Here is a 25,778-nt window from a genome sequence, read left to right as displayed (position 1 = left end):
TACGTGGGAAAGACGACGCAGTGTCAGAGGCAGATGGGAATGGCTAGAGAAACTCCCCTCCTACAGTCTTCTGCATCTGTACCCCAGACCAAAAGCTAAGATCCTAATCATGCAAGAATGAACTCCTAATTCAGGCTAGTGAAGTCATTGTCCAGGAGAACTATCACTGAAACACAAAAAAATATACATACATACACAAATAAAAAGGGACCACTGTTTAGCCCAATCAGAAAGAAGCAGGGTTGTTTCCAGAAAACCACAATAGTTGTGTTGTAAGAGTCCACAACACTGATTTAAAAAACTGTGGTATTATTTTCATGTTTATGTGCACCTCACACACATTAAGTTTGCATGGGGTCTTTTATTTTGAAATCTGACCAGACTCTCCTTGGACCCTCCTCATCTGTTCTTTGCAGCTTGACCTGGCGTCAGTTGGGGGGGGAAAATAAACAAGACCTGGCACCGTTTAAAGTGGTGCAGTGTGAATTGCCACTTCTGGGAAGTGTCAAACTCACTGCGGTGGGTCTGGTGGGACTACAAGCGATCTGCTTTAGAGCCATAACGCAGTGCAGCTGCTCCAGGTGCATCCCTGAGGTTACGTGAAAAAGCAGCACGCTTCAAGAACTTTTGACAAGTGGTCAAACAAGGAATTTAGACTCTTAAATGAAAGTTTTAATCTAAACTAAAGCAGCAGCCTTATTGCACAAAAGTTCACATTATACAGGATCATATGCAGTTATGAGGAAAGTACATCTTACTGCTCCCATTAAGAGTGTAAGTAGCAGTCAGATACTAATCAGTCACATGATTAATTGATCACCTCTAAAATGTGGAGGTTTTGGCAGTTTGCTCGTCTGGAATATGGAGAAAATCCATCAGCATCCACCTTAAAAAAGTAGTTGTTGCTGTCGGTCTGGGAAAGGCTATAACCAAACAATCTGAAGTTCATCATCCTATGCTGAGAAACAAGTGAAAAACATTCAAGACTGCTGTTAATCTTCCCAGGAGCAGAAAACTGAAAAAGCAAAAGCTACAAGTATGGCTGCCAGGAGGAAAAAAAGAACACGGCAGCACGGCTTAGTGGAGACTTCTGGAACAATGCCTCTTTAGAGACCAAAGTGGAGATGTTTGGCCATAATGCTCAGTGCCCATTTGGCAAAACCCAAACATGGCATATCAGCACAAACTCATACCAGCTGTCAGCGTGGCGGTTTGGGCTTGGTTTGCAGCCACAGGACCTGGGCACCTTGCAGTCATCGAGTCGACCATGAACTCCTCTGTGTACCAAAATATTCTAGAGTCGAATGTGAGGAGATCAGTCCAACAGCTAAAGCTGGGCCAAAACAGGGCCGACAGAGATCCCGAGCACAGCAGCAGGTCTGCAAACGAACGACTGAAAAAGAAAACGTCCTCCACAAGATTCATGTGAGAGCTTCTTTAACAGGACTAAACATTATATTACTGGATTAATAATTACTGATTCATGTATATAACGTGTATATCACTGTAATAATAGAGCTGGAGCTAAAATACTACAACATAATGTTTTAGATTTATATTTCAAATAAGTAATTAAAGCTTTGCAATACAAAACATTTGCAGGAAGCATAATATAAAAATACTTAAAAGTAAAGTAAAATTACTTGCAGGACAGGACATTTCCCTTCATTGTAACACTAACATTTTACATTTTTAGCCCTTAATAAATAACTTACCCTTGTTCATTAAACACTGACTTACCTGAGAGTGACACCAAATCCACTTATGGACCACCACCATGGAGAAATCAAAACAATCACTTTGTTACATTACTGAAACTTTTATTGACGTTTAAACATGTTTGAACAAGGCCATTATAGTGCAATTCAACAAGGCAAAGAATTTTTTATTTTTTAAACTGGTACATAAATTCTTGGTGAACACGTTTGGAGACGCTACAAAAACTTTCACTGCATTTAGCTCTAATTTGGTTGAACCGCATAACTTTTTTTGTAAACTGATGAACTGAGTAAACGTCAGTATAAGCGACTTCAAAACCCTGGACGGAGATGTGGCTAACATTGCCCACATTGGTGTCTCATTTGTATCTTTGCGCTGTCTAGCTTTACAGTTTTTAGTTATAAGTCTCTATCCAGCCCTGCATGTGAAGGAAAAAACATATCTGATTACATTTTTATATCATTGGCTCTAAAACAAACAAACACGTGACGACTAAATACAAACACGCACTCTCCAGCAGATGTGATTTAATAGGTAACCCTGTGTATTAGTTTTACATCACATTAGATTTCTAGCATCACCGTCTGCAGTGACCTGTGGATGATTTTGTGTACATGCTAAAGAAACCTGCTGCTTGCACCTTTTATGAAGGCGCAGAGGAATGTTTATTTTACAGGGATGCGGATGTTGTAATAGGAAGATGCAGAGGAATTCAGTTTGATTTGGCTGATACAGAATAACAATGATGACTTTTCTCCCTTTAACCATAAATTAGAAATGTGTGGAAACCAGCTCCGACAAACTCGACAGATTGCTTCAGCTCCGGAGTCTGTGTCCCAAAGTGCAACTTAACCTGGGTCTCGTTCTCTTTGGATAGCCAGCGCTTACTAATCCAGTCAAACATAAGGTCCGGGGGCCAGATTCGGCCTGGCAAAAACTCCAATCTGGCCGTCTGTACTTCTTTGGAAGAAGTGGAGGATAAAAGTTTTGGACTACATATCCTTTTTTCTTTTTTGTTTTCAGACTTTTACGACTGATAAAGACCTCCCTCACAGCCATTCATACTACATCAAAGTAATTAACTGATAGATAAACAATTAAATTACATAAAACTTTTGTTTTTTTTTTATAATTACAGGACATTCTTTTCTGTAATTTTACACATTTCTTTCTTACAATTTAACCTCAAAGGGTTGTGCTGACTGATTTCTTTCAATTCCTACTGTAGGATTTCGTTATCAAGTAGATAAACTGAGACATACTGTTGACATCACCCTTCTTTTCTTATGATGTCTGAGGGATTCAGTGTGTGGATAAACTAAGAAAAAACAAAACTGATTGCAAAAGTGAATTCTCCTGGATTTGCACCAAGCCGTCAAGAAAGAAATGCCAGGAGTGATCTTTCACTCAGATTTTAACTTTAGTGCTCTGTCAGGTCTGCCACCACATCTGCCTTCTATCACTTGAAAAATATTGCTGAAGTGCGACCTTTTCTCCCTCTGAGCAACTGAGAAACTGATGCAAGCTGCTGCTTCGGGTTTATTTTTTTACTAGCACAATAGAAATTAAATTACATTTAATAGCAATTTAATTAAATTACATTGCTAGATGGTGACTGGAAGGGAAAAAAAAACAATTTGGATGCGCAAAATTAGAAAAAGTGATCGAATCGAATCGAACTTTGTGACACAGACTCCCGGTGCTGCTTCTGCTCTCTGCACAGTCACACAAACACATTGTTAAAGTGCTGGTGGCCACAAACACAAAGACAAAACATTTTTCTTCTGACATGTCGCACAAACGGCAAATAAACATCAATATAGTTAATATTATATCACAAAGGGAGAGAAACTAGCAGATTGTTTCGAAAGATATCACTCAAAACTTTGAGGGAAAGAAAATGAAGATGCTGAATAATTCTTCATGTAGTGGGCAAACATGCAGAAGGAGTACAAAAATATTACATTACAGTACAGTGTGATGCAATCGAATCCAACAGCCCTGCGCCTGATGCTTGTGTGTGAGGTTTTCAGAGTTGGCTTTTCCTTTCAGAGGCGTTTTATTTGTGGTTATTGTTAGGTTTGCGGTTATTGTTATGGCTGTAGTGTGTTGTGTTGCATCAGGCAGCATTTCACTGTTTATTTCTGTTATTTTGTCCACCCGTTGTGTGCATGTGTTCCCTTAACAGCTTCCCTTTCACATAAGTGCAACAAATCGCATTCCCTGAACTTCTGACATAGAAGATAAACTGAAAAGTATATTTCACAGATTCCTCATAGAAAATATACCTGACGTGTTTTTTTATATATATTTTCATTTGTAATCTCACTACAAAACACTCACAAAGCTCTTCATCCGCTCTGAGGAAACGTCTGTGCTGCTCAGTGGCAGCGTCTTATGTTTGGTTGTGTTTACCGTACTTGCAATAATCCAGATTCAAAAAAACAAAAAGCAAAAAAATGAATGTTAATGCACGTCTGAGACACTGCTGACTTGCAGCCAGCTCTGGGAGAGCAGCGAGCGAGGTGGGGCAACAGCAGGTCTCCGATCGCTCAGAGGAGGGCACCCTCACCCAGAGAGAGGATGAGGAGAGGTTGGGAAAGAGAGTGAGAGACACAAAGAAAAGGACAGTGGCAAGGAAAGAGGAGGTGAAGAGGAGGGGGGGTGCCTATTCCCTGACACATAAACTGCGAACGAGCTCTGACTCGGCACAACTGTTGGCCTTGCTCTGCTTTGCTTGGGGTTGTGACAAATAAAATAAACTAAGTGTGCCAGACCTCATGAGAGGGATTTAACAGCTCAGTATTACAGACACACACTGCATGCAGGAGGAGGTTAGAGGAGAGGACGACAGCAGTGCAGATTGCATAGAATTAACAGTTAAATGTCTCTCTGGAGTTTCTCGCTTTGAGGTGCAGCCGTGTATTCCTGCAGCAAGTACTCTGTAACCTACACAGCCCACGTAGGACCTGTCACTGCTTCTTTACAGCCACGAGGCTGGCCGTCTGCCGTGACGGCTGTGAAATGTACAAGTCTTATAAATAAAAGTCGGGGAAGGAAGACGACAGCGATGTGCATGAGTGCAGCTGAAGTGAGTGCGTTCTGGCGAGTGTTAGTAGCATGCTAGGCTACCGTTTGTGAGCTCTACAGCGCAGTCGGCTGTTTGCAAGGCGTCACGAGTCCCAGGCTCATCCGCTGAGGGGATGCAGGTCCACCTTCACCTTCTCGCCGCTGCTCAGCATCCCCACGGTGGGGTACAGGCCCCCAGGAGGGACGACCATCTCCCTCCGGCCCATGAGCTTCCCATTCCTCGTGAAAAACACCTGCAGGGCATCAAACAGTTAAAACACACACACACACGTGAGCCTTTTGCTGATGGAGCGCTCGAATAATTGGTTGTGAAAGGAAAGTCTTCACATAATCGCCGATACTAAAATTTGAGAGCACTCAGCGTGTCAGTTGTAAACAGGAATTATGTGCAGTTAGGAAATATCGTTAAACAAATGGGTGACAGTGTAATGTCTGGATTCTCGATGGGGGGGGGGGGTCAGTGTTTACAGTACATGTCTCTACTAAATCAGCAAGTGATCAAACATTATCCAGCTGCTCTCAAAAGAACATCAACAAGCTTTTCAATCCTAATACCGAGGGCTTCTTTCCAAGTCTGAGAGCAAATACTGACACACTAAACCAACAAGCAAAGTACTGGCGAGTTTGCGTCTTCTAAAAATCAGACTGAGTCACATATCAAACATTTACTGTACCACCCACTCGAAAAAGAACGGCTTAGCCTATTTAATTAGAGATGAAGGCTGAGGGAAACATACTTCGTTAGCCTGAACAACAGCGGCGTGGCGGTGCAGTGTAACGTTAAGGAGCGGTGCATTGAGACTTAAACGTGTCCTGCTGAGTAAACATTGACAGATCCATGGATTACGCCGTTCTATTCTCACCCACTTGCGTTTTCCGTGCTCACACCCGCTCGGTGACCTCTCGGCCTCCGCGTGCACAACGGTGCAGGCGAGCGAGCCGAGCAGCTACGAGTCAAGACAGAGTAAAGAACTGCAGTAATTAAAACAATAAAAAAACAACAATTGGAACATGAAGTGGTTAGATGGTTAGAGTGTACAGAGAGCTGCTGGGTGCACATTACAGTGAGGCGTGGTGAGACGGCGCACGCGTGTGGGTTGCAATATGCAGGCCGCGGCGATGGCTCCCACAGGAGCCGTGTTACACACGAATATGAAAGTAATCATTGTGAGGCAAGTCGCTGCGGTTTCTGCTGTTGTAAGTAATATAAAATAATGACCGAGATCCCGCTGCGAAGTGCGCTCCGTGAAGAGCTGCCAGAAAATAAATAGGTTAAAGGTACCTCGAGGAGTTTTTTGAACGCTGAGGAGAGATATTTTTCTCCTCAGGAATGTTTTCTAACGGTTCTCTCTTGGTTCACACTGCTCGACTGATCAACAGGTGGCGCTAATGCAGCAAGGAAAGCACCAATGTGCCATCATTTCTCTATAATCTCATCCTGAAGGATGTCTTAATTCCTTAGATGCACTCAGAGGAGAGAGGAACCAAAACAGAACACGACCATCATCGAGATGGTGTACTGAGATGGAGTCGCAGGTTAGAGGCTGGGCAGCCAGATTCATACAACACAAACGAGGGACAAAGAGGACGTTTTGGTGGGACAACGTGAGACGTGCTGAGTGTTACGGTTCCAGGGCTTTTTGCAGGAGTTTCTTGTGTGATGGTGGAGACTACATGAAATGAGGAACACCTGGCAAGTGCTCAGGGCTCAACTCACACCCCGTCTCCGCTCCTGTGACGGTGTCTGTGCCGTCTACTGCCGCAGCACCACTGTTTTCTTGATTTGGTTTTGCACATACATCTCCTCTATGCACCGCCTTGCACTGGTGACCAGATGTTTACACATCATGATTGTTGCTAGGTTTAATAAACCTTTGGTAATCCTTATTCAAAAAGACAACGAGTCTAACAAAAAAATAAAAATTCTTTGGATACAGGGAAAACGTAAACGTTTGTACCCAGAAACAAAAACTGACATATTAGATGCTTTAACTATTTAACAGACTTGCATTTATGCCATAGTGATGCTCCTCCTTGAAGTGAGCATCATTTATCTTGATGAAAAAGCCTTGTTGCTGCAAGATGTGAGAGGGGAATTAACAAACTCCTTTGAGCTCATAAGATAGCAACAGCAACTTTAAATAACCACTTGTTAGTACCATTTCTGATCGTGCAACATACTGATCCTTAAGCTGTTTTGCTACAGCAGCAGAAGACCACACAGGGTGTACTCCTGTCAACTGAGAACGGGAATCTAAGGCAACAGTTCACACAGGCTCACAAAAAGTAGACAACAGAAACATCACCTGGTCTGATGAGCCTTGATTTCTGCATTTGGATGGATGGGTCAGAATTTGGCAAAAGCAACATGAAATCAATCCTGCCTCTTATCAGCGGTTCAGGCTGATGGTGTAATGGTGGAGACACCACAGCCGACCTGAACGTTGTTGCATTCCATCATGACCACAGCGTACCCATCGTCTGCGTCTACTTCCTGCAGGATGACGTATTACAAAGCTCGGGACAATGAGTTCACTGTACTCAGATGGCCTCCACAGTCACCAGTTCTCAATCCAATACAGCACATTTGAGATGTGGTAGAATGGGAGATTCGCATCATGGACGTGCAACCAAACAAAACTGCAGCATCTGCGTGACGTTATCATGTCTGTATGGACCAACATCTCCCAGGAATGCATGAAGAATTGGGGCAGCTTTGAAAGGACAACCTGACAAGATTTATGCAACAAAGTGGCAGATGAGTGCATTTCTGGGTCTTTTCTGTCTCTTAGTCGTCTTTGGGCCACCCATTTCTAGTAAAATGTGTTCAACCTTTTAAAAATAGAACCAATCAAAATGTGGGACATTTTTTCTGTATCAATCCCACATAAAATGGGACATTGAGTCACGAACAGGAGAGTGAAGGGCAGAGGAGACGAGGAGGAATACAATCGAGAAAAAAATACAGGACATATATATGCTTTAACTCTTATAATATGTAAACCTGCTCTGCATTTTTTAAGCTTCATGGATATACACGCTGAAGTCCTCAGGGTAGGTTTTAACAAAATATACACAGAAATTTCTGTTTACAAGAGTTCACCAACAATCAACAATCCAAAACACTACACATGATTTGTGCCTCGGTTACTTAAAGAAAATTATCCAAAGCTGTATTCAATTATTATACAGAGACAAGAATAGCCTGAGGGTCTGAACAGTGAACCTAATGTATATTTAAATAAACTTGCATTCTTTCCAGTGGCCAGCAGGTGGTGACTCTTCTAGTGGCAAAAAGAAGTTTGTGTAGTCTTAATTCTCATTTGCTTTATGGGTTTGTTAAACACTTTGCTGAAATTTTTGTGGTCTCAATCACTAGTTCACTTCCCCCACCGCTCCACGTATTTATTCCCCCTTGTTTCACCTCCTTTTTTTCCATCTCATTGTCCGCTACCCAAAAACTGAGAGCCACTGATTTATGCTAAATTAGAGTGATTCCCTTTAAGAGAAAAACAGATGACAAGCAGGGCCGCCAGGGCTGATAGCAAAATGTAAAGAAGTCGCACACACACAATAAAAAGCAATCTATATGTTATTTTCATGGACTTGAATACTCATTTTTTGTGACTCTGAAATGGATATATTTCAATTGGAAGCATATTTTGTGTCTGTAGCACATATGATGTTCAGACTATTCACCAGGGAAAAGTCAGCTAAGCAAGCAAGCAGCTCTTTAAAGAAGTGGTAGCTGCCATTTTTACCTTTTTTTTAAAAAACCTAACTGATATGGCTCGAGCAGGGCCTGCTGTGATTTTGCCTTTGTGGGTGTGTCTTCAACTCTTCCCAGCCTTAGGTGCCACCTTTCTGTGTAGCTGATTCTCCTCAGCAATTAGGCCAGAGTACTTAAGGCCAGGGAGGGGAGCGCTCCGGTGCCAAGGACACAGGAAGGGAATAGCACTTATGTGGGTTCCAGCACATGTGTGGATTCCGGGCAACGATAGGTCGAACAAACTGGTAAAAGTCACGATCAAAAAAGCTCACAGAATTAAATATTCAATTATCCATAAGGACAAAGATGGACAGCAGTACAACAGGAAGGAATTTATATTCAGTGCAAAATAAAATTTTTGTAATATCAAGAAACAGTGATCAATAGAAGAGTCAAACTCGTAATTAGCAGACTCTGGATTGGACATAAAAACCGCGAGACTACTTTATTCATGATAAGAAAACATCAATAAAGCATGTTTTTGATTATGTAGCAAATTCATTAAAGAAAAGAAAGAAATGTTATGGAAAGAGAGATTAGGTCAAAAACACAATAATGTAGAAAGTCTACTGAAGTGGACGGCAGAGTTATTATAGTTTTGTATATTGAAGAAAACCAGTAAAGATCTGTCTTGTAGACATCCAAAGCCTCAATCACAAGATCCATCAATACCTAATCAGACAGTTTGTAATAACAAAAATCAGAAATCCCAGAATATTTCCTCTATAATTTTAGTTTTTTTTTATTTGTATTTTCAAGTTCACAAAACTGTTTCAGTTAATTTTTTTCAATGGTCTAGTTTAGTAGTTTAGTTTAACCATAATAACTTTGGCAGGGCAGCAGTGGTTCAGGAAGAGCTGTAATACTGAGCAACCTCAAAATAGCAGAGAAGTGGAGAATCCTTCATTTTTGGTGACAACCACCAAAGAAGAGGAGGCAGCAATGCACCAAAAGAAGACAAAGAAGGTCGTGGCGAGGAAGGTGGCAATAAAGAAAAGGCTGGGGAAGAAGAAGGCGGCGAAGAATAAGGGAACCCCACAGGAGGCAGCTCATAGGTCACTCAGTGGTATCCTTGTTTTCTGTTCGCTTCAATCACTCGCCTCAAAGTTGAGAAAAGCTTTCATTTTACTGACCTTTCATGGTTTTTGGAGAACAAGAGCCAATTTACTTTAAAGGAATTGCACTACGCACACCTGTCCACACTTATTAGGGGCCCGGGTCAAAGGGGGAGCAGCCTGAGCACAGAAGCCCAGCTAATCTTTCAAGCGTGCCCTCTGTCTAACCCGGGCCTTCTCCAGGTAGGACATGCCCAAACCACCTCACCTGAGTCCTTTTGATGTTTAGGAGTAGCAGTTCTATTCTTAGCCTCTCTCTGCTTGCATGTCTAAACTCCTTACCCCATCTCTAAGAAATAGGCCAACCAACCTAAGAAGAAAGCCTATTTCCGCAACTTGTATCCACCATCTCATTCTTTCGGTCACTACCTAGCCTTTTCCTCAGCCGGAAAAAGGATGAAGTGCCCGGGTCGTGGACGAGTTGCTTCCCGACTGGAGGATTTTAAGTACCTCGGTTTCTTGTAAATAGAAAAAAGAAAATCAATATTTGCAGTGGCCACCATCTAATTTATAATCAGTTATCTTCAATATAGACAAGCATTTTTCAGTGTATAAGAGGGTAGGTTGTTCCTCTAGCATCTTGGAGAGTTTGTCACAATGCTTCTGAAGTTTTAGTTTGTCTCAGCATTTTCTGCGTCTTCATGTAATCCATTTGGATCAAACTATCTGCTGCAGCTCTCTCTGCCTCTCGTCCTGTTGCCAAAAGATAGATTTTTATGACTTGGGATCTGCACTTACAAAAGGAATTTGGGACAGGAAGTCCTGCCACAAGTCTAGCTAGTGAGAGGTCATGCGTTATGTCAAAGATGGTCACCACTTCACTGTTCACATTTACACATTCAGTTGGTTTCCCATAGTGGCTGGTTGACATGTGAAATCAGACGCAAACAAGTATATACCGCCTTCTTAATTCCCAGAATCAACATTAATTTAGATCTTACTGCAACAATGCTGACTTTGGATACTTGTTCAGACTTCTATGGTTCTTGCTGGCAAGTGGAAAACATCATAGCTGTGATAAATCATGTATAGCAGCATGAATGCTCAGGCAATCACAGGCACAATACCAAGCTTTTGCAGCAGAGCTCATGATCTAAAAACTCCTCCCAGCACCCACGGTCATCTTCCATTACTGTACTTAAGGATGTCTGCAGGTATAAACAAGTTCAATTTCACACTTTAGGGCATTTAAGATCAAACTTGAGAAGAAAATACAGAAGTGGAAAAAGAAAGTGGAAAATATACTCTGTACAAGTACACGCATGGATGTGAGATAAAAGTAAAAAGGGTAAATTACAATATTTGTAAGAACGTAATATGAAATGTTTATTGATTGTTTATTAAAGTGAAACGAAAAACTGTAAAAGCACCAAATGAGCCCGTTGTTCCATTGAATTGCAGGCTCAAATCAAGCTAGTTAATGTCTATGTGCAAAGGTCTTGACCTGTACTTCATTTATTATTTGTTTAACCAGGAAGTGAAACTCTTTGGATTAATAATCTCTTTTGCAAGAATTTAATGGGCTGATAGAGGCAGCTTTAACCTAGCATGTTAGTCAATAGTCGGAGAAACCAGAGCACGAGAAGTGCTCCTCAAAGAAGATCCCAAAAACTTGATTCTGTTCATCTGGACGTAGGAGAAACATTTCATCACTCATCCAAGTGACTTCTTCAGTGTCAGCTGACTGCAGGTTTCCCCAACCTTATAAACAGTACATTTGCTCAATGACTGAAACTAGCACCACTGACGAAGAACGGGCTGTGAGGTCATGACCACTGATCAACAACCACAGATCAATGGCATATGAAATACTCCTGAAATATGTGTCAGGAGTATCGACGGAGACACATTTTCTCTAAACATTGTCTCTGTGGCTTTTAAACCCCAAAACACACTGCACCAAAAATTGGTCCACCCCAAGGATCGGGTCCCCCGACACAAACAGCGTACCATAGTGTACGCTGTTAAGTGCCAGGAGGATTGCCGTGATTTATACATCGGGGAAACCAAACAACCTCTGGCTAAGCGGATGGCACTACACAGAAGAGCTACCTCGTCAGGCCAGGACTCTGCAGTCTATTTACACCTACAGGACAGTGGACACTCTGAGCGCACACATCATGGACAGGGAGGAACGCTGGTTTGAGCGGAGAGTCAAGGAAAAGGGAAAGACCCATCTCTGAATCGAGGAGTGGGCCTAAGGGTACATCTTTCACCATATTACAATGCTGTGATTGCAGCCATTCCCCAACTCATGGCCATTGGTCAATTGTCATTGATCAGTGGCTGTTGATCAAAGGTCATGACAATTTGCATATTAATGATCAAGAAACTGACCTCACAGCCCATTCTTCGTCAGCGGTGCTAGTTTCAGTCATTGAGCAAATGTACTGTTTATAAGGTTGGGGAAACCTGCAGTCAGCTCAGACTGAATGAGTGATAAAACATTTCTCCCACTGCAAACGCTACTTCCAGATGAACAGAATCAATTTTTGGGATTCCCTTACCTGGATGATTGAGCATGCATCAAGACTCCTCAAAGAAGAGCTCTAAAAACACTTCAATCACCAAAACCTCGGTACAATCCTCGGGGATGTTACTACTTAAACTGCTCCAAAAGGTACCGAAAAAAACCGCGAAAGGTTTTTGTTGCACCTGCATCAGCACAGAGCTCTGCTATTCTATCTGTTCTTCACAACAAGTATCACTGGGGTTCATTAACCAAGCGCAGCACTGAATATCCCCCCCCGCCCCAGGCCAAAGACCCTGAACACACATACCTCACCTTACATATATACAGCAAAAATTAAACAAGGTTGTGTTGTGTTTAAAACTGTTCCTCACCGTGACCTTCCTGCCCTCCTGTTCCTGTTCTCCCGCCTCCTCTCCATCCTCCCCCTCCTCCTCCTCCTCGTCATTCAGGTACAGAACATTCTGGACGCTGGCGTGACCTGGGCGGATGTCCAGTCGATCCCAGTCATCTGTGTCACCTGACGACAAAGCACACACTGTGGGGTTAAGAAGAGGCTGCAGCTTGCTGTACTTCACAGTCATTCCCTCATAAAACCTAAGGTCAGGTAACACAGTGTGATGAGACAGATATGGTTAGATGACATAAGCTGCTGTCTGAGGCCACTTGTAAGTTTGAATATTATTTCTTTCACGTGCAACACATTCCTTAATAGCAGTAAATACAAAAATCCTGGGAAACTGAACAAAATGTAAATACAAATTAAATGCAAAGTTTAGAAAAAATAATAATTTGATATTTTTTACATGAAAATGGTACAGTAAGAAGAACTGAGAATATAACAAAATATAGAAGTTGTAAAACTAATAACAGCTGGCAGAAATCTTATAATGTTTGAAATTAAATTGCAAAAGATCAACAGTGTGATAGGGTGTAAAAACAGACACAAAGAGGGGTTCACCATTCAAACCTGTGTGGGAAAATAATCTAATATGGGATTTCATCAGCAGCAGTTCATAATATCATTAAAAGATTCAGTCAACATGAATCTCTGTCTGCCAAACAGTTACACTAACTGGCTGAGATCCTGAGCCCCTTAAAGCATCAAAAACAGACCTGATTCTGTTGTGGCAATAAGTGCATTTGTTCGTGCATTCTGTTACCTAAAAAATGCACAAAATTGGAATGTTTAAGACTGGAACAGGTGCACGACTGTGAACCAGTCGCCTTCTGCACGCCTGATTCTTGCTCTTAAGAAATACTGTCAAGCAATTGTTTCACTTGTTTATTTAAATAACCTGCTTAGATGACGGCTTCGATACAATCACGGAGGTGTGTTCAGGACAAACAAACCTCTTTAATGAGTGACAGTGTAATTGCAGTTTTCCTCTCACCTTCCCCGTCCAGGATGTAGTCTCGTGGGAACATGATGCCGCAGCCCATGATGTCACCTTTGAAGCAGCGAGGACCAAAAGCATCTCCGACTCCGCTGCCGTGAAAGATCTTTCCATCATCTACGAGAGAGTGAGAGAAATAAACTGTAAGCTATCCATTTAACCAGTTTATTAAGAATTTGTTCCTCTGTTTATTTGTGCTCAGGATTTCTGCAGGATTAATTACACTGAACTTTTTTTTCAAACCACAATCATTATGACAAATTATGAAAGCATGACGTGAAACCAGCACCAACAATACAGCCTATAATTATTTCTTACACAATATTCTAGCAGTTTCCTGCAGTATCCAGCACTTTCTAAACATTTAAATAAATGAACGTGACTCGAACCGTGACGGGTAACTCATTAAAAAGCAATAAATACTGCACAATCACTTGAATCTAAGCAAAAAACTGACACTAGTAGCAGCAGCAGTAATAGTAGCAAAGGAACTTTTAGCGTCTCTGGCTTTGTTACTCCAACCCTTAAACATGCAAGCTGCAGCTTGTAACATGATTTTAGCTTCCTTCACACACCAGACAAGTTTAAGTAACCCAAAGAAACAACCACTAATGAGCATGCATGAGCACTTGCTCTAAAATTTATCTCCAACTTTCACTTGTGGACACCGCCACAGTTTGCAATCCCTTGTAAATAACTTTTGTGTGACGCATCCTGACAGGGCTGACTGCAGCAGTTCATTGGTGAAATGCTTTTAATTTGTAGGTGTTTAGTGAAGAAGTATTTGTAATATAGGCAACAAAGTTTCAAGCTGTAAGGCTGAACTTGAGTGAACTGGACCGCAGTGTTTCTTTTAATGTGTTTACCACAGAGGCCAACGTGTGTACATCCAGCGTAGCGCTAACATACAGGACATCCTGACATTCCAGCAGGATGATGACGTGTAAAGGCGGAAAAAAACCCAGCCACTACTAAAAACACTTTTCTCAAAAGAAGGGGAAAAAAAAGCATCAACAACATCTAAAGGAAATCACCAAAACAACACACACTACAGTTTCGAGCGACAATGGAAAAACGGGGCAAAAGAAAAACATTGCAGAGGTAGCCTGCAGACAAGCTTTCCTCAAGTGAAGCGGCGTGGCTGCTGCTGGTAAATATTTATGGAGTTGTCATGGGACCCGTCCCCGGCTCAGGATACTGTTTAAACAATCTCTATCTGAGCACCGGGAGGCAGACAGAGACACTGTATCATTACGGCTCCCATGCGGGCCCTTGTCACAACACCACACACTAGGCAAACAGTGGAGCCACGCCGGCATGAGGCGCAGCACAGCTAAAAATAGACGAGCAGGGCTTTGGAGAGCGACAAGGACTGACGCTAGAGGTGAGCTCGGGTGTGCAAGTCCAGGTTTGGGGCCCACGGATGGAGCTAGCTGACTGGGAGAGGAAAGGTAGGAAGAGCCTGGCAGAGCATCAAGGGCTGTGGCTGGAGGGATGTTTCCTACAGCAAATTATATATTCTTGCTCACAGTTTGCTGGCAGTTAGTAGATTTGCTATTGCACATCCACAAGAAACATAAAAAAATAATGGAACTGCAGCAGACGCCAAGATATCATAATCTGGATACTCGTGAACTTTATGTGGATGTGTTGTAAGGACAAACATGTTGAAATAAAACAATGAACTCGGCTGGGCGCCATTTGGAAAAATTCAGACTTTCAAAGTCATCGGATCCCAGCCGAGTGTAACTGCAGCCATTTAAGTTAAAAAATCTACCATCTCGTCATAATTATCATGAAGGCTTAACAAAAGCTGCCCCATAAATCAACACTCACACCTTTCTCATATCCTCAGTCCAGTTCTTCTCCATAGAGTCTTACACCTGTGTAACAATCGTTGACCTGTGACACACCTTAAGGTCAAGGTCACTGAGACTCATACCCGTGTGGTATGAATTTGAAACTCCTACGTCACCTCAATCTCAAGTTGTTGCATTCATAAACTTGGATGTCCACGCTGCCTGCCCACCCGCCCAGCAGAGTGATGGCAAAACCCCATGAGGCCTTTACGGCTGTAGTGTAAAAACCATAATCAGCATGACCATCACTCTTACTATATTTTCCACATATTTGCCCCCCAAAAAGCTCTGCTGCCAAAAATACAGGCGCTCAAAAGTACTGCAGTCAGAATGTGAGCAAATTTAAAGGCTCTGGTTGTTCAGGTAACCATTAAACGCATTTACTGTCCCCTCATTTGCCAACCAGCTGCACCCATTGGTAGTTCATCAAACTCTTGGCATGAAAAGTTGAACCTACTTTGCATCATCAGCAGTTATGTCACATGACCTTGGTTGAAGCCGCTCAGTGTCACTGAGTTTGTTTGCACCCTACTTTCGCTGCATGGCGTAAACCACTATTTATTTTACTGGCCATAACAAACTTCTTTTTCCGTGGTCTGTGGTCACTTGTACTGTGTGTCATTGTATTTGTGTGACTGTTTACGTTTGTCATTGTTAAAAGATCTTTTCATCAGGTCACTCTTGAAAAAGTGACTTTTACACGGATAAACATGTATAAAAATAACAGACATATAACTATTACCTATATATACCCATATTAGCGTTCAGTTTTTCAGGTATCTGATATTTCTTATTGACCTCTGAAGTGACTGCTGATGTTTTTTGTTTTTCTTTTCTTCATCTATGAGGTTCAATTTCCTGCGGGATCTGCACACGTGTAACTCTTTTGATGGCCTGATGAATGATAAAATGCTTTTTGGTTTCACTAAAACTAACGATGCTCACATCCCTTTTATTTGCCTTTAATATATTTGCTTTTAACCAGTTTTATTATTTATTTATTTATTTAGGACAGTGCATGTTAATGAACATAAATGTAAAAAAAAAAAAAATTACATGAATATAAACATGCCAGATTATAGCCAAAGGCTAATTTCCATCTGTTGTCCTTAAACATAAAAAAATAGACATAATAATTCATAAAAATTCATCATTCATTCATAATAAAAACTCCATCACCAAACTTACACATACACACCATTCTGTTCCCAAATAAAACATTAAAACTATACAACTCATACATGATCACACACTTGATTTGTCCATAACCAGTTTTTAACCTTTGCCTTAAACAAATTGAGTGTAGAGCATTCTCTAATGGGTTGAGGAAGACTGTTCCACAGATGGCCACCCTTAACAGAGAGGACGTTCTGCCCAAATGCTGTCCGTCTGTGGGGTATAAACAAGTCTCCTCGGATTGTAGCTCGAGTGGTCCTGTCTGAGCTTTCTTTTTCAAAGCTAATTTATGGTGGGTGTAAGTGGAAGTTAATGACCCTTAAAGGGGACCTCATCTGCTCATTTCCAGTTCCATGTTTTTATTCCTGGATCCTTAAAGAGTAGCTTTGGATGATTCACGGTTCAAAATGATTATTTATTTTATAGTGGGCCTTTCACTGCATCTGCTGTGTTTTAGTGCAAAAGAGGATGAAAACTGCTATACTGGAAAGGGGAAAAAAGGGCTGGAAAATAGGCAGTTTAAAATTAGCATAGAGGTGTTGACCAAGGAAGCTAAACAAAGCAGCAGATTGGTGATGCTCTTAAACTGGAAGTCTTGATAATAGATTTAGACTGTCAGTAGCTGTCATCACCACCAGGTGTTATATCTACAGCCAGAGCAACAAGAGGGTGAAAAATGGATCTGGGCTCAGGGTTTGGCGCTGGGCCCTCAGAAGGAGAGCTCAGGCTCTGTGGCTCCTGAGCGACTAAGAGCGCCTGGCTGATGACCGAGACCAGCTGGGAAGAGAAAAACTTTCTGGTAACACTAGAGTTTGCCCGGAAAAGAGCGGGCTTCCCTGCCCAGGGAACAATGACTTCACTGACTCCAAAAACATGAAAAATTAAACCTAAATATTTATGTTCTTTCGTGATCCCACACATGCATGTGCACATGCTGCTAAAAATGTACTTCAAATTCCATTTGCAGATGCCGTGTGGGTTTATCACAAACAAAATGCGATAAGCCCACATGGCATCTGCCGTGTGTTAAAACCGCATGGCAGATGCCGTGTGATGATGATATATGATATGACATACATCCTGGGTTCATTTTCCAGTGAGGCCCCAGTTGATGCATATGTGAACAATATACTTCCTTACTTTCTTGGTTAGAGAAACTGCACAATTAAGCAATACAGGCAGGGCTGCAGAGTCTCTGCACCAGTGAAGCTATTGTATACCTTGGTGGTTGATGGCAAATGTTATGAGATAACACTTGAAGAGGACCAGCTCTTAGTTTAATCTCTTAACAAACAGTACACATAAAATTTCAGTCAGACTATATGTTCTCAAAGAAATAAGACTTAAAGTAAAGTTTCCATCAGGTAACTCCCCTGTTACCGTCTGGTCCAAATCTGAGGCAGAGGGATGTACAGCTCAGCTGATGGTTTGGTGAGCTGTTGGATTACCTGGATCCAAACTGAGCACCCATGGCAACCTACCAAATCACACTTTTTAATCATGCTGCCAGGAATTTATAAGCTAGTGACAGGCTCTAGGATGGTCTTGCCACTTCCTGCTGTGTTTCAAACAGGTGCCTGCAAGTCAGTAGCTTTCAAAGCTTTCGATTTGGTCATTCACGGGTGTCAATATGTGGACCACAGAGTGTTATACTGCATATGCTATAACACAATAACAACAGCATATCAGCTTTTTAACTATTAATACTGTAGTGAAAGAACTGTAGCTCAAGGTTTTTATAACCAACCAAAACTAAACCAAAAATTAAAGACGAACCTGCTAGGCTCTATCCACACATTTTCATCCACTTAAATAGTTAATCATAAGGAGAAAGGTGGGGCACAGTTTGGACCAGTCTATTACAGGGCTAAAATATGATGGTAGCCCAGATTCTTTGACAAGAAGTGTGATTAATGAGCAAAAGAACCATTTTTTGAGTATGAAAAGTACAAGATATATGTCATAGCCCCATTTTTATGCCCTACTGTACACCTTAATGTACAGCAAAGTCCAATAACAACAGTCAGTTGATGATCTGATGTTCTCGTTTTCCTTGTGAATATAACAGTGTGAGTTGTGGATGTGGATTCTTATCATGAAGGTATTTTCTAGATCTTTCCTTCACTGCATAGCTGCTATTGCATAACTGTTATGTACTTCATGTACACTTATTATCAGATCAGTTTAGGCAGTTGTGGCTCAGGAAGTAGAGCATGTTGCTGTCTTACCATAAGGCTGGTGGCTCAATCTCCAGTTCCACAAGCCTGAGTGCTCTTTGGGTAGGATACCCAACTCCAAATGAGTCCTCAAAGGTATAAAATAAAGAGCTGTATACAAGATACAAAGTAAGTACCCACCTACTGTACACAACAATCATCTACTAAACCATTAATAACCAATGTACAGTTAACAGGAGATATTATTTGGTGGTGAGAGTCTCAACTCCACATGTTGCACCGTCTCTAACATGGGACATGGTCTCATGGCTACAACTGCGAGTGTCACCGGTGGCTGGAGGCTCTCCCAGTTGGCATTTGGCGAGAAACTAATAAAAACTAAAAATCTCACAGAAACTACAGCTAATGATGTAAAGTGACAAAGTCCACATAAAGACAAAGCTGTGTGTGAAGGGATCAAACATGGGACTTTTACCAATGAGTCTGGGTTTTGTGTCCCATGTGAATCTAAAAGTGAGCGTGGAGTTTTTATTTTTAGACTTACTGGACTTATTATTTAAAAAAAATCTGTTGCCAAATGAGTATGGTTAGGTTTAGGTAAAAAAAAAAAAAAAAGCTTGGTTAGGCTTAAGCACGAATACTACTTGGATTTGTTTAGGAAAAGTTCATGGGTTTGCATTAAAATAGACTCTTTCACAATCTTACCCATGTATTAAAAAGCCTTTCTGGCTTGGCTTTCAGGCAGAAAGTCCTGAAGGCAAAATTCTCCCACGTGTGGTGTTTCTTCCCAATCGGCAAAGCTATGACATTGCAAAACGTGATCAGTCAGTTCCAGTGACGATACTGTAGCAACGCTGTTGTTGACACCGTTGTAGGGACAACATCATCAACACCAGCACATCTTCAGGTGTTTCTACGATATAATGTGATGTTTAATATTTAGGTGGTTTTTAAGCTGATTAATGGATCAAGATTTAAACAAATATTTTCATATTTTAGGGTACCTTTTCAAATACTATGTGGCTAAATCTTTTCCAGTTTGACTCTCTCTGGGTTTTGGTTGGAAAAAGAAAGAATTTGGAAAATTTTCAATATTTATGACATTTTACACATGAAGTAAAACAACATCTGAAAAACATAAAAGTAGATCATATGTGGTGGGTTAAAATTAGTCATGGCCGCATGAACATAGTGCAGATACTGTACATGCGCAAACATGCTGAAAGGTTGACTGAGGAATATAATCCCCTTACAGCCAAAAACCATGAGTCAGTCAATTAATTAGTTCAAGCACTTTGAGAGAAAGATGGCAACAACTTTAATAATCCCCTGACTGAGCAAATGACTATTCTGCTTTTCCTAATTTTCTTTAAAATGTATAATGTTACAATGGTAGATGGTAATACTAAACATAACAGCTCTTTAAGGCTCAGTTTTCAGGTAGTATTCTGGTCTTGGATCTCTATGATCTCACAGATGGGTTCTCCCTAATATTTAATGGGGTCATTCCATCTCAAATCATCAAAGTTTATCTGTTCAACCATCTCTGATGATTCTAAAAATGTTATTGTCCTACGTTGAGACACATACAATTTTTTTGTAAAATTGACTTTTTTGTCTTATTTTTCTTTTCTTTATTTATCTCACAAACAGCTTCTGTCCCTGGGCCATTCAGAAAGCCATTAAACACTCTCCCCCAACACCCCACCCCTGCTCACCTACCTCACCAATCCGAGCCATGGTATGAGTAACCCCCATCACTTTGGCCAATCACACACAGACTCTATGTAGACCAAGTCTTTTCTTTGCACTACTTCCAAGCACTAAGAACTATTTTGTTCTCTATTGTGTCCCATTCTCTTATGTTTTCTGATATATTTGTCTTGATCTATGCAGCTACCTTTGAAAAAGCCTGGAAACTATCCTAGTAGTCGTCAAAATCATGTCTTTATCAATATATGCTGAGGATAAAACCTTGTCATTACGGGTGCAAGGGAGGTCATAAAATGTTGTCTTTATGGGTGAAAGAGTTAAAGGATGAGCATGAGCTAAAACAGCTTCTTTCAAATAGGAGGAATTCAGTCAACCTCTAAATGTACATTATTCAGGCTTTAGTGCACTCACTTCTCAGTCGGTGTGAATGGAGTGATGTCATACACTATGCTTGCACTGCTCACACTAAAAAGTTCAGCCAATCACATCACATTATGAAAATATCATGGGAGAGCGGTGGGCTTTTTTTGTGTAGCTCAGCATCAAAATCTAAGAGGCATTGATCTTTGCTTTAGTAATAAGCCTGCTCTATATGAACAAAGTTAGTAAGAGGGAGCTAACTAGTCCAACCTAACTGCTAATCAAGGCTTGGCTAGCTTGCCTTATGAGTGAGTGTTTATTGCTCCTGATGATGACTATACCAGCAATTATACTCCCACACCTCAGGTACACCCGCTGTAGTTGAAGCATCAACATGCGGGTTCTGCCTGACGGGCTGCACCGAGGTCGAGGATAAGGATTATTTTGAAATGTGATTCATTACTTTACTACTCTAAGAGAGTCCAAGAATAAAATTATGAAGCTGGAATGAGCAGAATCAAAAACTGTTATTATTATTACGCCCCCCTTGTTTTGCTGTGTATTGGTTGGTTGGTTGTAGTCAATGCCGCTATTATTTTTCAGTTTGCTGAGGTTTTTCTTTTAAAAAAACTTTTCCGACTCCAATCTTCCCCAGTGAGACTCTCTTTTGTTTTTACCCCCTCTGAGCTCTAGCAGATTCGGGTCGTAACATTATAAATATGTCAGATAAATTATTGCAAATGAATTCCACTGTGTGGTATAGCATTTTCTCTGTATTATTGTATGGCGTTTACCTTACAATGTAAAGCACCTGGAGGCAACAGTTGTTGTGATTTGGCGATTTGGCACAATATAAATTGAAATTAACTGAAATGAATTATAGCCACAAAGCCTAGATTCAGACAGTATTTACAAGCCTCTCTTTGTGCCCCTAAGTGGTACAGACAATGCCATCCAAAACTAATCTTTCCCAAGGTAAGAGGGTGATATTATCTCCCTTACGTAACAAGTTGCTATTGAATAATTGTTTTTGCAGAACTTGAGCTTGAATCAGATTAAACCCTGTCACTGAAGTTAGACTGAGCCCTATTATCTTGGTCGGCGTGGTTGAGCGGGATGGATGGTGGTTGTGGTGGTCGGGCACAACCTTCAGCTGCGGGTGTTGAGTCATAGCACGTGTGAGTCACTGATGGAGGGGTGTTTGGAAGAGGGGTGTGTGTGTTTGGGGCGGGGGGTTGATAGGGTTAATGAGGCTTGCTGAGGAGCACTCACTGGTTGGATGGCTGGTTACTCCTGACAGGGCCCACGGGGACCAACAGCACAGGGACCTCATGGCCCATTAATGTGTGGAGCAAGCACGAAGGATGGAGGTCCACACTGGGCAAAATTCCAATGCAAACACTCGTTGTAACACCAGCGTCGGGCATCTCTCAGACTGTACAAGCTGTACAAAGACGCAGTGATATTGTTGGAAATACAGTTTGTGTAAATACCTGGAACTTATCAGGACTAAAATAACAGCCTCAAAAGTCAATAATACACATCAAATGTGATGCAGCTCAGCACTGATTGCGTGTCCGCCGCAATGTACCGTAAATCAGGCCAAAAGAAACAGAGCTCTGGTGACAAATTGTTTATAAAAGTTTATACAAAAAATGACAAATGTCACCCTGCGTGATGCAATTTGCCATTTTTCCTGTAAATCACACAATCTACTGCGTTACCTTCTTCTTAATAGCTAATGATAAACTCCTGTACTGCCAATGCAGAGAAAAACAGCACTGATCAAAGTATAGATATCAGCTTTAAGTGTTTATTTGGAGCCAAGACCTGCCAAGAATAACTTGGCAGATATTTGCTGGTTCAGGTACTGAGGGCTAATACAAAAACACAACCATAAAATAACAGACACACCTCTGTGCAGAAACATGCCCTTCTGTGGAACTGAGCAGACCCTATTTTGTTAGACCTTCATCCTTCTTGCCCGCTACAAACTTAAATTCAATATCAAACCAAGAGATCTACAAAAAAATGCTAAGAATATAAATGAATATAAAACTATTTTTAAATCCCGGTAGCACTGCAACCACATAAGCTAGCGCAATAATTTTTTTTGCATATGAAACCAGAGGAGTTGTACTTACATCTCATGCCATCAGCTTGTGCTAGGTCACGGTTTCCTTCCACATATGGCTTTGCAAAAATTGCATAAAAAGCACTTGCAGCAACAAAAACATAATATTCCAGAAACACACTTTGCTGATCCGATCAGCTGTTCGTAACTCTTCCTACGTTGGAATAGACGTCAGCGCAAACTATCGCATGTCCGCCATTACCTGCCCGAAATCGGAAGTGACGTCATGACACGGAAATGTAGTTGTTTACCTTCAGGGCCTATACAAGCATACTGGTGTTTTTAAAGGTTATGTTTGACTTTATGACTTTCTGTGTCGTTTCTGGGATGCTTAGAATGGTAAAATGGTAAATGGCCTGCATTTGTATAGCGCTTTTCTAGTCCATAGGACCCCAAAGCGCTTTACACTACATTCAGTCATTCACCCATTCACACACACATTCACACACTGGCGATAGCAAGCTACATTGTAGCCACAGCTGCCCTGGGGCGCACTGACAGAGGCGAGGCTGCCGGACACAGGCGCCACCGGACCCTCTGACCACCACCAGTAGGCAAACATGGGGTTAGTATCTTGCCCAAGGATATTTGGCATGCAGCCAGGAGGCAGCCTGGGATCGAACCACCGACCTTCTGATTAGTGGCTGACCTGCTCTGCCACCTGAGCTAAAGCCAGAAGTCAAATTGCAGTGCTGGAAATAGTTTGTTTTGATGCACATGCTGTTTTTTTTGCAAATTTGCATTATAATATTTATTTTCGTTTTTCCTGCAGTATATAAAAATTGGTGTATTTCAAAAATAAAACTATGAAGACACTCAAAATAAATTTCCTGTGGTGGGAAACTATTTTGTGCAACTTTTTTGTATTTACAGTTTTGAGGGATAAGCATCTTAAATTTCTCTAACTAGAAATATATGTTAAAAAAAACAAAAACAATTTTTTTGTAGTTTATTGCACTTTTTTGCAATTTATGTAATTACTATGCACTTAATGCATACATATTATTAAAATTTGGGCTATAATGGTTGTATTTATGTATAGCAACTTGAAATGCTCCCAAAAATGGCACTACAGCATGTAAAAATATAATATAAGCTCTGGCGGACTTGGTTCTATGGTAGGTCTTAAAGGGTTAAATAAGCAAGGTGGAAAGACAGCAGATGATAGCTGTGCAAACCAGTGTTGTTCTGCAGCACTTTGATGTAGATAAGTGTGTCGGCTTTGTCAGAGTAAACTGATACAGTATATATCCACTCAGCTGTAGCCATGTTCTGTACATTCTGACAGAATGTTCATACTAATCTAACACTGCACGAGTGCAAAGCTATGCAAAGTGCAAACATTTAAAAAGTGATTTCATTAAAGGAAAATGTAATTAAAACTTAAGTGATTCTTAATTACACTTGAATGCTATATTTATATGGATAATGTTTAAATTCATGCATTAAGTAGCCCTTGTAAATAGGTCTCCAGTCTTGGAGGACATTCAAAGCTCCTTTTTGGATGCTGGCTGCCTTTTGTTCTGTCCTCTGTCCAGATGATCTCACACTGCTTTAATAATGTTGAGGTCCGAGCTCTGGAGAGGCGAATCCATGACTGATGATGTTACATTGTGTGTTTTTCTACACAGTTATGCTTTTACTGCACTGGCAGTAAACAATAATTTCTAGATGGCATTGAATGGTGGATCGAAATCTGACAGTACTTTTCTACATTCACAACTACTGTTCTGACAAGGCCCCTAACATCACTGAGAAATGCAGCCCCAAACCATGACAAAGCCTCCATCACTACTGATTTTCAGGGCAAATCTTGTGTAATTTGGCATACCTCAGCCCGTTTCCCTTCGTTGAGAAAAGCTTCTTTACAGTCACCATTTCACTGAGACCATTTCTGATGAGGTTTCAGTAAAAAGTTCAATTCAATTTTATTTATATAGCGCCAAATCACAACAAAAGTGGCCTCAAGGCGCTTCATAGGTACAGAGAAAAACCCAACAATCATATGACCCCCTATGAACAAGCAAAGCAGGGAACAACTGATGTATATCTGGTCCTATGTCAGATATTTGCTGGATTGTTTTCCTATTTCATGACTTTCAGATACTGATAATCTGCTGTAGATTTTTTTTAGGTCTTCCACTTCTCCGGTTTCTTTAATTTGCACACATTCTGAGATATGCCAGCTGCAAGTTTCCAGCTAACAGCCCTTTGGAAATCACCTTGTTGTTGCAAAAATACTATTTTATGCCCATAAAACTTTGGTTATCTTTGGCATTTTTCATAGATTCAACAAAAGAAATTGGAGCAAATTCTGTTTTTTGTGACAGGCTGTTAGTAGCAAAGTGCCAAAAGATACAATTTAAAATTTGCTCTTTCCTAAGTTGTCGAGCTGTTATGTGAATACACAATACGGGTGACTCCACAAAGCTAGATGCATTTTTATGTTTAATATTTTGTTTTTTTATGTATGATTCATAGTTCAGTGTTAAGTTGCTTAACAAAGGGGAAAAAAAACTCCTCTGAAAATGGTCAGGGCTGAACTGAAATGAGTGGACAAGCAGCTAATGTCCAATGAAAAACTGCAATGTATGCAACTGGCCCTGCATTGGCCACCAGCACTCCGATGTTGGAAAAGGACAGCAGGAAACCAAACATCTCTTTACATGATCACTTGATCTGAAACTGAGACAAAACTATGAGTTTAATAAGTTGATCGTAGTGTGGCATATGCTGAAGCAGTGGTGACACACTCACTGAAGTGTCATGCTAGGCCAAGTCAGGCTGTTTTAACGTGTC

General features: G+C 41.1%; 1 protein-coding gene across 2 annotated transcripts in view; it reads right to left on the bottom strand.

Annotated features, from left to right (window-relative positions):
- Nucleotides 1-1,795: 1,795 nt before the first annotated feature.
- The window catches only part of spryd3 (SPRY domain containing 3), a 75,382-nt gene continuing 51,399 nt past the window's right edge, over nucleotides 1,796-25,778 (bottom strand). For both annotated transcript variants that reach the window (XM_084918353.1, XM_084918354.1), the window contains 3 exons: nucleotides 13,558-13,677; nucleotides 12,538-12,683; nucleotides 1,796-5,042 (listed from right to left, as the gene is read on the bottom strand). In XM_084918353.1, the coding sequence (XP_084774479.1) occupies nucleotides 4,908-5,042; nucleotides 12,538-12,683; nucleotides 13,558-13,677 (401 nt within the window). In that variant the 3' untranslated portion in view covers nucleotides 1,796-4,907. The remainder of the gene's footprint in view (nucleotides 5,043-12,537; nucleotides 12,684-13,557; nucleotides 13,678-25,778) is intronic.

This window comes from Perissodus microlepis, chromosome 20 (genome assembly GCF_051167445.1).
Source record: "Perissodus microlepis isolate ML-2025 ecotype Zambia chromosome 20, ASM5116744v1, whole genome shotgun sequence".
NCBI lineage: Eukaryota > Metazoa > Chordata > Actinopteri > Cichliformes > Cichlidae > Perissodus > Perissodus microlepis.
This window is presented reverse-complemented; position numbering and strand designations above follow the sequence as displayed.